This window comes from Cucurbita pepo, chromosome 4, assembly GCF_057944985.1.
Source record: "Cucurbita pepo subsp. pepo isolate OVF chromosome 4, ASM5794498v1, whole genome shotgun sequence".
NCBI lineage: Eukaryota > Viridiplantae > Streptophyta > Magnoliopsida > Cucurbitales > Cucurbitaceae > Cucurbita > Cucurbita pepo.
The window spans coordinates 4,609,071-4,621,591 of NC_141801.1; the positions used below are offsets into that span (position 1 = coordinate 4,609,071).

At 35.5% G+C, this 12,521-nt stretch overlaps 1 protein-coding gene and 1 pseudogene across 1 annotated transcript; both read right to left on the reverse strand.

The window, feature by feature from the left end:
- Positions 1 to 1,047: 1,047 nt before the first annotated feature.
- LOC111792791 (diphthamide biosynthesis protein 3-like) lies at positions 1,048 to 3,010 on the reverse strand. Its single transcript, XM_023674378.2, has 2 exons — positions 2,579 to 3,010; positions 1,048 to 1,413 (listed from the first exon to the last, which is right to left on the reverse strand). Exon 1 carries the CDS (start codon positions 2,842 to 2,844, stop codon positions 2,587 to 2,589), a length of 258 nt encoding a protein of 85 aa, XP_023530146.2. The 5' UTR covers positions 2,845 to 3,010; the 3' UTR covers positions 1,048 to 1,413; positions 2,579 to 2,586.
- A 4,689-nt stretch (positions 3,011 to 7,699) lies between these two features.
- Positions 7,700 to 9,803, reverse strand: LOC111792755 (protein JINGUBANG pseudogene; annotated as a pseudogene).
- Positions 9,804 to 12,521: the final 2,718 nt, after the last annotated feature.

The window sequence follows — 12,521 nt, forward strand, 5'->3', positions numbered from 1 at the left end:
ATCTCTTGCCCCTTCCTTTCTCTATTGTAATCGTGTCAATGATAAAGGAAAAGATGAATCTGGCAGACAGTCCTGCTCGTTTGAGCAAAGACGAGCACGGAAAGAAGCTCCAATTGGCATGAATAAAGATGGAATGTAAACTTCATAACATGTTGGCTTAATTGTTTAGGTCCATGATCTCTAACTTTGCAAACAAAGGGAAAAAGAGACTGATAGTGTAACAGCCCAAGCTCACCGCTAGCCGATATTGTACTCTTTGGGCTTTCCCTTCCAGGTTTCCCCTCAAGGTTTTAAAAAAGCGTCTGCTAAAGAGAGATTTTCGCATCCTTGTAAAGAATGTTTCGTTTTCCTCCCAACTAAAGTGGGATGTCAAGATGGTTTCTTCTTTGAGTTACAGCAGAGAGCACCATTGACGGGTTTCTATTCAAGGTTCTAAAAATAGCATTGTCCCTTTCAACTCTCCCTCAAAAAATATCCATGTACTATCATATTATACGTAACAACATTGGGTTTAACCCCTAAACATTGGGTTATACGTAAACAAAAATATTAAAGCTCCTATTACATAGAGAACTGTCAGCACTATTTACACAATCTAAATATCAAGATTCTCTTGCAAAATCTCCCTAATAAATCATACTTTTTATCAGCGGAAAGATTAAAGAAGTAACAAAAATTAATGAGTATTGACTACCATGACTTGTATCTCTTAATGCTTTGTTATTTACCTGATTTTTATTGATCATTAGATCAACCCATGGTAGTTAGAAGAAGCACATCCCTAAAGTCCGAAGATAAACAATTCTAAATAGGAAGATAATAACACACCTTGAATTGCTTTCAACATCTAATTCAACCGAACTTCCAAGAAACCAAGCTAATCTGCATTTATAAGAAGGGGTTTTCAGTGCCTCTGCCACTGTCCCCTTAAGTAAGTTGATTGTTTTGATGAGTTCACACACTTCGATCAATCCATCATATAATCTAATATGGAAACAGGGCAATAAACAAATGTGAACAGAATCCAGAAGAGCTAAGAGAGACAAATGAGAACAGAAAAAGTAACAAGTCATTACCCTTTCAATCAAAAGTTTAAATACATAATTAGGGAACTTAATCTATTTTATGTCTGAGTTATCCATTATCAGACGATGGACCAAGGAAATCTCAACTCAAAACAATTATCGTGTGAAAAGATCAAAGATCCATGTATAAGGAACAAAAATAGTACTTTGATGAACTTTTCCGCATACAACTCTACCTTCCTCTATTTTATGGATAATTCTGATAAAAAAAAATAAAAGAAAAGGAATAAACTTTAATGGCAACGAAGACCTCAGAATTTTGCTGACAAAATTTCATCTGCAACAAGTGCAGCTGCAGTGGTGACACCATGATTCATCACCGAGCACTCTGAAAAAAGGAGCAACCATATAAAGCTAACGTAGAGAACATAGTTTTATAATGAACACAAACCAACACAATTGCATAATACTCTCAAAAACATGTGCTTTTTCAAAAATTCATCTCCGAACATTTGATTTTATTACAGAAAAGAAATCAACAATAATTTTTTCTATATTGCACCATTTGATAAGTAAAAAGAAGGGTTAAGCCAAACAATCCAGAGATTGGAGAAACTGACAGGGCTTTCCTTTCCATATATGAGGTAAACAACAAAGAACATAGTTGCAGGATGTCCGCTTCATCATCACCATTCTCTAAATAATTGGGAACTGTAATGATAAAGAGTCACATGCTAAAGCTATGGCCTATACAGAGTAATGAACTGGCCATGTCTACTGCACTAAGCCAAATAAATAACCAATTGAAATTATCCTCCTAGGGGGTGTGGTAAAGCAACATATTCTCTTTTCTCAATCGCAAAATGAAAGTCTGCTCCATTCACAATTGATCACAAACTAAACACCTAAGGTTCGAGAATTCGATATATTATTGATTGCGGTTAGAGTCAATCAGAGCTACCTTTTCCATAGAGAATTTAACTGAGAGAAGAAACACGAGGCTTTAGATATAGTGTATCAACAAAGACCAAAAAGATTTCCTCACATGGTAAATCCAAAAGACTTGATGAACACAAACAAACACAAAGCATAATGCTTCAAGAAAAAAGTATTCATTCTGAGAAACTTATCAATGAACGATTTACCACAGAGAAAAGGAAACACCAATTGGAAATTTTAGTACGCTAAAGCTAGGCCTGCCCAGAGTTCTAAACTGGTGTCGATGTAAAACTAAGCTATACAACAAACCAAGTGAAATCATCCTCCTGAGAGGTGGAGGCGAAGCAACATTATCTATATCCAATCCCAAAACGAAAGCCTCCTCCATTCACAAATTTTACCACCTAAATTCTAAAACGTAAGGAAATTCCAGGTTCGAGTTAACTATCCTCCCATTTACACATCGAATTAGAAAATAGGCATATCAAAATATGGACGTATGAACAAGGTAGCCTAAAAGGAACCACCAAACGCATCTAAAAAGAAAAGGAAAAAGGGAGAATAACTTCGTCTGAATATTCCGGCGACAACAAACAAGTTGATCGGTAAATAACCTGAATTCTTAAGCGACAACGGTAGGCCGTTGTTTAGAAGGCTGAAGTCCGGTGTTATTCTTCTGAACAGAGTCTCCGAGAAAATCTTCCATGTTGTAGATGACAGTGATGTAAAGAGAGCAGCTAGGACACCGAGCAATCTCTTCGCCGAGCTTAAGATCCTCCTTCGTGATTTGGAACAAGTCGCCGCAGGGGCATGGGTACGTGAAGGCCTGCAGCTCCTCGTTCCACTCCATGTCTTCTATCTCCACGTCATCGTACGACATCGTTGGTTCAGAGGATTCGGCGAATTTGGCGGCGATGGCGAGTCTGCAACCGCGAATTCGGAGGTAGACGAAGAAGATTGAGTAAGGGCTATAGGGATTTGGGTTCTTTGGACTCTGAATTTCGGGAGACCGCCTCCAAATTAGGCTTTTTTTTTTTTTATTAAACTAGTTCCAAAGTGTAACTCACATTAAATTCTTTCTTTTATTAGGGTTTAAGCATGCTAGAATTATTTGTAATGTAGACTTTGTGGCATATTATGCTATATCATAGGGGTGTACATTCAACCCGACACCCCGACAACTCGGACCAACCCAACCCGAACTATAATGGTTGGGTTGGTTTGGATTAGCATTTCGGGTAGGGTTGTGTCCATTTTTTTGAACCCGAACTGAATCGGTTCGGTTTCGGGTTCATGAGCAAAACTTTTGGGTTGACCCAAGCCAAACAAAAATATACAAAATACATTAATAATTTTTTTGTATTTATGGGTTTGCCCGAGTGGTACTGAATTTGTTTTTTTTTTTTTTATCAATAATTATAGATTGATTCGTGTTTATATGTAAATTTTTAATATATTTTATATCCAATAATTATAAATTTCAAGAAATATCGGTATATAGTTATTTATAGTTTTATGATAATGTTGAACTATGTTAATATGTTACAATATTCGCTCGTTTTTTTTATTGAATTTGTTTGTTTTTTTTTCAATAATTATAGATTGATTTGTGTTTGTATGTGAATTTTTAATATATTTTATCTAAGATTGTATCCGAATAATTATAATTTTCAAAAGATATCGATATATAGTTATTTATAGTTTTAGGATAATGTTGAACTATGTTAATATATTACCATTTTCGCTAGTTTTTTTTTTTTTTTTTTTTTTGTCAATAATTATAGATTTATTTGTGTTTGTACGTGAAATTTTAATATATTTTATCTAAGATTATAACCAAATAATTATAAATTGTGGATAAATAAAACTTAAAAAAAAAAATTTGGTAACCCAACTCGAACCCAACCCGAAAATAGAGGGTTGGGTTGGGTTGTGAAAAGTTTCGGGTTGGGTTGTGAAAAGATCCGTCCCCTATAACTTAGCCTTAGTATTGTGGACCTACTTAAGTTTGCCACCTAACTCTATGTAGATAAAAATTTGATAACGATCATCTTTCAATGTGCCCCTTAAGTTCGTCAATGTTGGAATTAGAATGAGGTCACATTTTTCAGGCTCGTGATACCCAGAAATTATGCATAGGTACATATTGATCCGTCGCCAAACTAACATCCCCAATGAGCTTCTCATCATGCTCTTTGCTTTACTCGATCTCTGATCATGAAGTTGCTTACCTCGTTGTTTAGGTCCTACGTGTTGATCTCCACTTGATCTTCTCTATTTGTGAGAAGGTTCGTCATAACCATCTCTTAGTAGAGCACGAACAGGTTGGACGTCTTCTCGTCCAACATCAATGCGAGCCCTTGCTCATGCATGAATGTGAGGTTTGCCTCCTCATCGCTTTCTTGTTGCAAAGTTCTACTGCACAATGCCCGTATTTTTCATAAGAATAACACTTGATCATGTACTTGTTCTTTCTAAGGGTTTGTGAATGGTTGTCACAGCCTCCTCTGCCACCACATTTGTGCCAACGCCTACTACCTTTGTTTTCTTTATTGTGGCTATCACGTCCCTTCGTACCTTAAAAGAAAGAATTAGCTACATTTTTCTTTCTTTTTTCTTTTCATGCAAGCCACTCATCGTGTGTGAGTAAGAGGTGTTTCTCTTCCTCTCTACGTTATAAGCACGAAGTCTCTTCTCATGGACCTTAGGATAACCAATGACCTCATGTGATATGTTCTTAAGGTCGCCAAATTGCTCGATGGAGGTAATGATTTGCATGAACCTTGGGGGACGACTTGAAGGAACTTCTTGACGATAGAGATCTCCTCCACCTTGTTGTCTAACGAGCAGATGCCAGCGATGATTGTCGTCAATGTCATGGCAAAGTCATCCAGCAACTCACTGTCCTTCATGCAGATAGCTCGAACTAACTCTTCAAGGTCTATACCTTTGCTTCCTTGACTTTGTCCACACTTATTTGCATTGTTTGTAACCTCTCTCACGCTGCCTTTGCCGAGTTCTTCTCTACCAACATAAGAATGATGTCCTCCAAGTTTAATTGGTAAATGGCAGCAAGAGTCATATTGTCATTACACTCCTCAAACGTTGTCACCATACTTAATAGTGTCTCGCATGTCTTGTGCCTATAAATTAACACACATCTTCATCGACTATGTTGGGTAGTTACTCTTCATGAGTAACAATACTGTAGTGTTTTTACTCTTCTCATTTTCACTTTTTATTATTGTTACATCTCCTTCGGTAACTCTTAGTGGTGATGGAATTTATTTCGACATCATAGCTCTGATACTAGATGTTAATTTTAACCCTCGATCGAAATACTTCGAAACAAATAACTGAATTAGAAAAAAACAACTTGAAGAACCCTAAACATATGTTTTTCAATTCTTTTTGTTGTTCTGATTAAAACATACATTTGACGAAGAACTTACTTTAACTACTAAGTAAACTTTATTAATTAGTAAATGTCAGACTCCACAAGCTAACCGTTCTCCCACTCAGATAAGGATCTAATCAATCCAAAAATTAATTCTCGAAGGATTTGCCTCTTCATCAATATCTTCACCACATCGTAACATACGTAGAAGCTACAAAAGATCAACCAAGGCTTTGCATAACCTCAATTTTCCAACATCAACCCATTTTCCAAAGTACATATTATCTTCTTTCACTGACCTGCGAGTAAAATGATACTGTCCTCTGATGTATTTTTGTTTTAATGTTAGACCAATTTTTTCACCAACTAAATGACACTTGCCTTGTATCAACTCTTACTTGGTCAGTTGGGTGCCTGTGTCGCCGCCTTATCCGTCTCCGTGTAGGCGCAACCTATTGTTTTCATAGTAAGAGTGGCTCTCTCTCTCTCAATTGAACTAGTCGACGTCTTAAATAAATTTTTTAAGGATACAATAGCATCGTAGATTGTGACACTCTCTCCCAATTAATCTCAACATTATTCCGATGATAATTTGAACGTTGGACTAGCTGTTCGTTGACTTACCAAAATGAATACGAAACTGCACACTACAACAACAACTACTCAATCATTGTGGGCTAGGGCTAGGGCTATCCTACCAAGGACCTACATTAATTAATAAGAACACAATTCTAAGTTAAGTAGTATTCATTCAAATGAGGAAATCAAGTAAATAAACTTCTAAACGTTGTTGGCCGTTCGTTATAGTAAATATTAAACAACGAGCTATCTCACCTGAAAAGGTCCCTCTTCTTGCAAGAAAGTGAGACCTTGTGCCACGCATAATGCAATCTTCATTCTTGTATTTCAGTAAATGGGAGGCCCATCTGGTCTCACATACAATAGATGATCTAAACTTCTATGTCAAGATCACGACACCGCACAATTGAAAAAGTACAATCATGACATTAGGCTAGGTCGCATATTTAGGCCTTAGCGTACTTGATCTATTCTTAGAAACCGAAACCGACTCAGAGGTTCTTCTTTACTCGGTTCGCTGGAACTCGCCCCTTCCCTTCTTAGATTTTTGTCCGACCCACTTTTTGGACAACAATCCATGCAAGATTTAACCAAACTGCTTGGTTGTGGTGATCCCCTTTTAGTGACCCATGGCAACGACAGATCCTACACCCAAAGAGAGCAAGAACTTACCAACTATTTGAGGTAATAGGGGCCGATTGATTGTATGCCGACCAATTTGGGAAGACAATCTGAACCAAGTTCCTTTGGGTTTAATATCTCTCTCTCGGGGATGCCTAAACTTCAAAATTCAATGAGGGAAAATACTCAGTTGCTACAACTGAATGCAGAGTGTGAGCTCTATTTTTCCGTCCGTTTGACTTTTTTTTGTCTCAATTTCGATACTAACCCTATTTTGGCTTGAATTGTGACGTATTAGAGAAATTTCAAGAATTTTGAATCTCTTAACTCATTCAAAAACTAGTTCAGAAAGACACGAATTTTGAATCTCTTAACTCATTGAAAAACTAGTTCAGAAAGATACGAATTTTGAATCTCTTAACTCATTAAAAAACTAGTTCAGAAAGACACGTATCATCCATGTAAGTAGCACATGGACTTAAAGCAAGCATGTAAGTAGAACATGGACTTAAAGCAAGTAATATGGCTTTGATTTCAACCGTGACATCGGTATGACAACTCTAGAGAGATGAATAAGAACTCAACATGCTCCACTCTCAAAGTGTCTATCAAAGTATCTCTTGAAAATTTAAATAAACACTATATAACTCTTTTTGTGGGTTTAAGGGTAAATTCGGCACTATATAACTCTTTTTGTGGGTTTAGGTAAATTCGATCCTTTTATCTGTTAGGAAGGTTATGTCAACTAAGTCCATGATTAATTAATTTTAGATTAAGGATAAAAAAGTCATATAATTTTCTTTTATATATATATAATAATTATGTAGGGGAGAAAGAGGGGAATGCGTTTCCATTTATGACACAAAGTTTTCAAAAAGTCAATGAAGATTTAAGTCTTATAATCTCGTTTTTTCAATAAATAAATTTTTATGAAATAAATAAAATTATCGTTAATGTTTTTCAATAAATACGGGTAAGTTGAAAATGGGGTATAATTATAAAAAATAAAAAAATAAAAAAAAATATAAAATATAAAATATAAAAAAGTGTAAAAGGAATATTACAGCTTTAAATAACTTGAAGGATAAGCCATAAGACATTTGTGTCCCTATGTGGCGTAAAATTTATGTACACAAGAAAAGAAAAAAAATATGTATATACGCAACTCTTCCGACACGACACACAAATAATGTATGTCCATATGTCGGCTTTACCCTTCCAATTTCAAACATTAAATTTTCATTTTCATATTCACAAAAAATCAATTATTTAAAAAAAAAAACAAAAAAAACTGCATTCGGCTCATCGATTCAAAGAATCCACGTGGCGGGTTTTCGTTGGAGCACTGCATTCCATTTCCGTACACCCTTCTGCACCATATCTGACCTTCTTCAACAACCCCAAGCGCCATGCAAATCGGAACGCCCAGTACTTTCTTTTCTGTTTTGCCTTTTCTACTTGTACGGCCGCTCCGCTTCCCGGAGCTTGAACAGCTCTGGCGCGTTCTCCGCCACTCGCCACACCTTCACCGACCGATCCAGGCTTCCACTGTATACAATCCACCGTCGGCTACTGTTATAGAGCTTCCTGGCTGCGGTTTCCTCCGGCAGCGATGGTGATTCTTCTTTATCTTCCTTAACCGCTAAGCATTTGACTGGACCTGCGTGGCCGGTCAGAATCGACAAGCACGTATGAGATCCGCTATTCTCTTCTCTCCGCCAAACGCAAATGTTTTTATCTGCGGATCCGCTGAACATCATGTTTCCGGCCGTCGCTAAACAGAGCACCGCCAGTTTATGGCCGCGGAGGATGCCGCCGTGCGACAACTGCTTCTCGCTCTCCCAGTAATTCACCACTCCATCCGACGAACCGCTGTACAACACCGCCGAATGCCGATTCACCGCCAAGGCCGTCACCGCATTTTCCTGTTTCAGTAACACATGAACCAGAAAATGCTTCGTACCTTTCCCCTGCATCTCCCTTCGCCAAACCTTCACTGTTCCATCGGCAGATCCAGTGAAAACAAGGCTTTCTAATCCCGATGCGACGGCGTTCACGGCGTCATCGTGAGCGCTAATTGATTCTAGACATTTCGAATTCGAGATTCGCCAGACCTTCATCGTTTTGTCCCAAGATCCAGAGTACAAAAGCCCTAACTCTTCGTTCAAGCTCATCGATGAAATGGCGTCGAAATGCCTAATACGAAGGACGTTGTGATGGCGACGAACTTTCACGTAATTTCTCGGATTCATCGAGCTCTTCACGAATTCCTTCAATGTCGGTAGGCTTCCAATTCGGCTATGAGATTTCGGATTCTTCGACGAAACTTTCCAGATTCGAATTTTTCCGTCTTGATGTCCGGTGAAAATCCTGTCTGCGCAGAAGATAATCGATTTCACTAATCCACTACTCGATTTAAATCCTGTATACTCCTTCAAATTCTTCCACACGCGAATGTTCTTGCTATCCGATCCAGTGTACAACAAATCCCCTGCCACAGCCAACGAATACACATGACCTTCCTCTCTAACCAGAGATCCAATCAATCCATTCCGAGCGTAAAATTCATCATCGTACAAATTCATCCTCGACGTAACAATCCAGGGCGATTTCGAATACGGAGAAGCCGATTGATTCCACGGCGACATCAAGGACGGCGAAGCGTCACTACTCGCCGGCGATTTGTGGTAGTTATACACCGGACTCACCGCACTGCTATGCCGTGAAGAGAACTCGTAATCGCTACCGGAAAAAATCGCCGGATCGGACTGCAAGTACGCTCCAAATCGCCTTCGATTTAATCTGCCGGGCCGCTCCATCACCATAGCTCCTCCGCCTTGTGCGCCTCTCATTCAAGAATCGAAACCGCAAGAAAATAAATCGTTTGAAAAATATTAGAATTGTAAATGAAAATAAATGAAAAATAGTTTTGGAATTATTTTCTCAAATGCATGGAGAGGGGAAGGTGAATATATACATTGAGAGGGAATAGGATGCTGCCACGTGGTGGAGAGAGATAGAACTATCTTAAGGAACCGGGATACCGGGGGTGCCAGTAACAAGGTAGATGAATTTGGTGATAGCCGGTAAAAGACCCACGATTTTATTTTCATTTTTAATTATTACTTTTTTTTCTCTCTTTTTTGCGGCGTTTAAACTCCACACGTTAATTCGGGGGCACTGAAACGGCGTCGTTTCATTGTGTGTTTATGGACCAGACATCCGGTCGGGGGAATTTGGATGGTCAAATATTGGAATTGGTAAACCAAGTCAACGAATTAAGAATATTAATTTTATTTTGGATGTGTTATTATGCTGTTTAATTTTATTTATTATAAGCATAAATTTTCATAATTTTATTTTTGGTCCTTTAAAAGTTCAAATAAATAAAAATAATGTCACTCATTTATATATTTATAATTTTTTCTTTAATTAAATTACGTGAGACTCCAATCATCCTCTACATATATATACTTTTTTATATATAAAAATTAAGAAAAGAATAATAAAGGTCAAATTAAAGGGAAATAGAAGAAATTAAATTCGAGCTTTTACACATGTATAAAAGTCAAGTTTGTTGGCTAAAAAAATCACCCCCTTAATATATATATAATTTTGGCTACATAATGAAAATGATTGATATATGAAAATAGAAAAGATCAAATAAGGAAAAATAAAATGAAAAAGGTTTGTCATTTTGTACAAATAAATATTTTTTAAATATTTTTTTCTTTTTTTTTTTTGAATAATTAAGTATATTTTGTGACAATAATAACTAACTTATTTTTGTTTGGTTTCCACCTTAAAATTGAAAAGTAGGTTCATTTTAAATATTGTGTATTTTAGTTTAAAATTTAGAATTTGAATTTTCTAATATTTATAAATATATACCTCTTTCTCTCTCTAACTATTAGGAATAAACTTTTTATTTTAAGAGAGAAACACATATATTTTGGTCATTAAATGATACCATTGTCATATAGCTCAAGCTATAGTTTCAGATTCTTTCAAGTTCAATCAATTTAAACTACTCAACTCAAACTATAAACATTGAGATTGGATTGTTATTATTATTATTACTATATGAATTAAGTTGAATTGTTTTAAAAAAAATTAGGTAATTCAACTCCATTTATTCAAAAAATAAGGTTATAATCCAACTTTATCCTACCATATTTTTAAGCTTACGATGATGATTAAAAATATTTAATATTTATAATTAAAGTATTTAATATTTTAATTATATGAAATTTTAGTTATTAATATAATAAATAATAACGGGATATTTTTAAATTAACTGGAAGACTATCGGAAAAAGTCAAACTGAGCCATAAATGGGATTAAAAAGTCGTGTGGTTTGGTGACCCATAACCTTCACTTTTTATCCCTCACCACTCAAAACCATTCTATCTTTTTCTCCAACGCCGGTTCACTTCCTCCAACAAAATCCTAATCTCAAATGTCAACAACGCCTCCTTAATATTAGCGCCACCACCCCACGCGCCGCCGCAGCCTCTCCCACCCCTCTCGACTGCCACGTAGCATATTTAAATCACTCTTTTCAATGAGTATCCTCCGCGTGGCATTGTGCGTCAGCGTGACTGGACATGTTCGTGAGGGTTCAATGGAAAGTCACAATTTCTGTTCTGCAATGATTGAGGATATTTGTCACTACACTCCGACACCTGGCGTCTACCTTTTTCTTTTTCTTTTTCTTTTTTTTTAAATTTATTCCATGAATTAGGAATATTTCAAATTTTTTAATCTATTTAATTAATTGTAGTATAAGTTATTGAATGAAATATGTATAATTTTACATAATTAAACATTTATTGAGCACTTTTTTTTTTCTTTCTTTTGAATGAATTATTAAATAAAATAATATAAAATATTGATTAAAAATAATAAAAGCGTTCATATTTTATTAATGTATGGATGGATAGAGAAAACTATGATCGTAATTAATTACTAAATAAATAATCCATCTTAATTAATAATGTGTTGTAAAATTAGAAATAAGCGAAATATAATTAATCATAATTTTCTATTTTTTTTTTTTAACTTTATGATAGGATGACCAAAATTGGAAAAAATAAATTGAAATAAAATATATAGGAAATTATTTATTATGAAAATTGTAATTAAATTGAGAAATAATTGACAATTTATACTGATAATTTTAATTGGCGGCTAAGTGCCCCTAGCAAAATGAGGTGACATAAGCAAGAGATGCCCAAATTGTCACCTATGTTACATGCATTAAATATAAAGACTATATATTATAATTAATGTGGGGGACAGCTGGTGTATGAAAATTAAGTGTTAAATTCGTATATTTAATATTAATGCATATAGTTTGTAAAATGTGGTTACTATAATTATTCACCCTTTACCACCTAGTAAGTTTTTGGAAGATAAAATCAAAATTACCCTTCAACTTGATAAGGCCTATCAAATTTAACCCTAGTTTAATTTCAATTTCATTATTTATTTTAGTTTTTATATATATAAAAAGAACGTAGGTTGAAATTCCATAAATTTTATATTAAATATATGTTTATAATTACAACAAGTTCAACGATGACATGTTACGTGACAAAATCGACGTCTATTATTTTGATCAAAATTAAATTACAATTTATTGGATAAACTTAAATTTATTTGGAAGGACTTAATTGTCGAGTACAATTAATAGTATTTGTTAGATAAACACGACTCTCCACAATGGTATGATAATGTCCACTTTGAGCATAAGCTCTTGTGGCTTTACTTTGGGCTTCCCCAAAAGGTTTCACACAGTATCTACTAGCGATGTGTGACTTTCATCATCCAACCGTATCTACTAGCGATGAACTTGGACCATTATATATGGTATCAAAACCATCCCGATATGCTAGTAAAGATGTTGAGGTGAACAATATCGACTTGAACGGGAAGATTCCTACTTTTGATTTATTTTT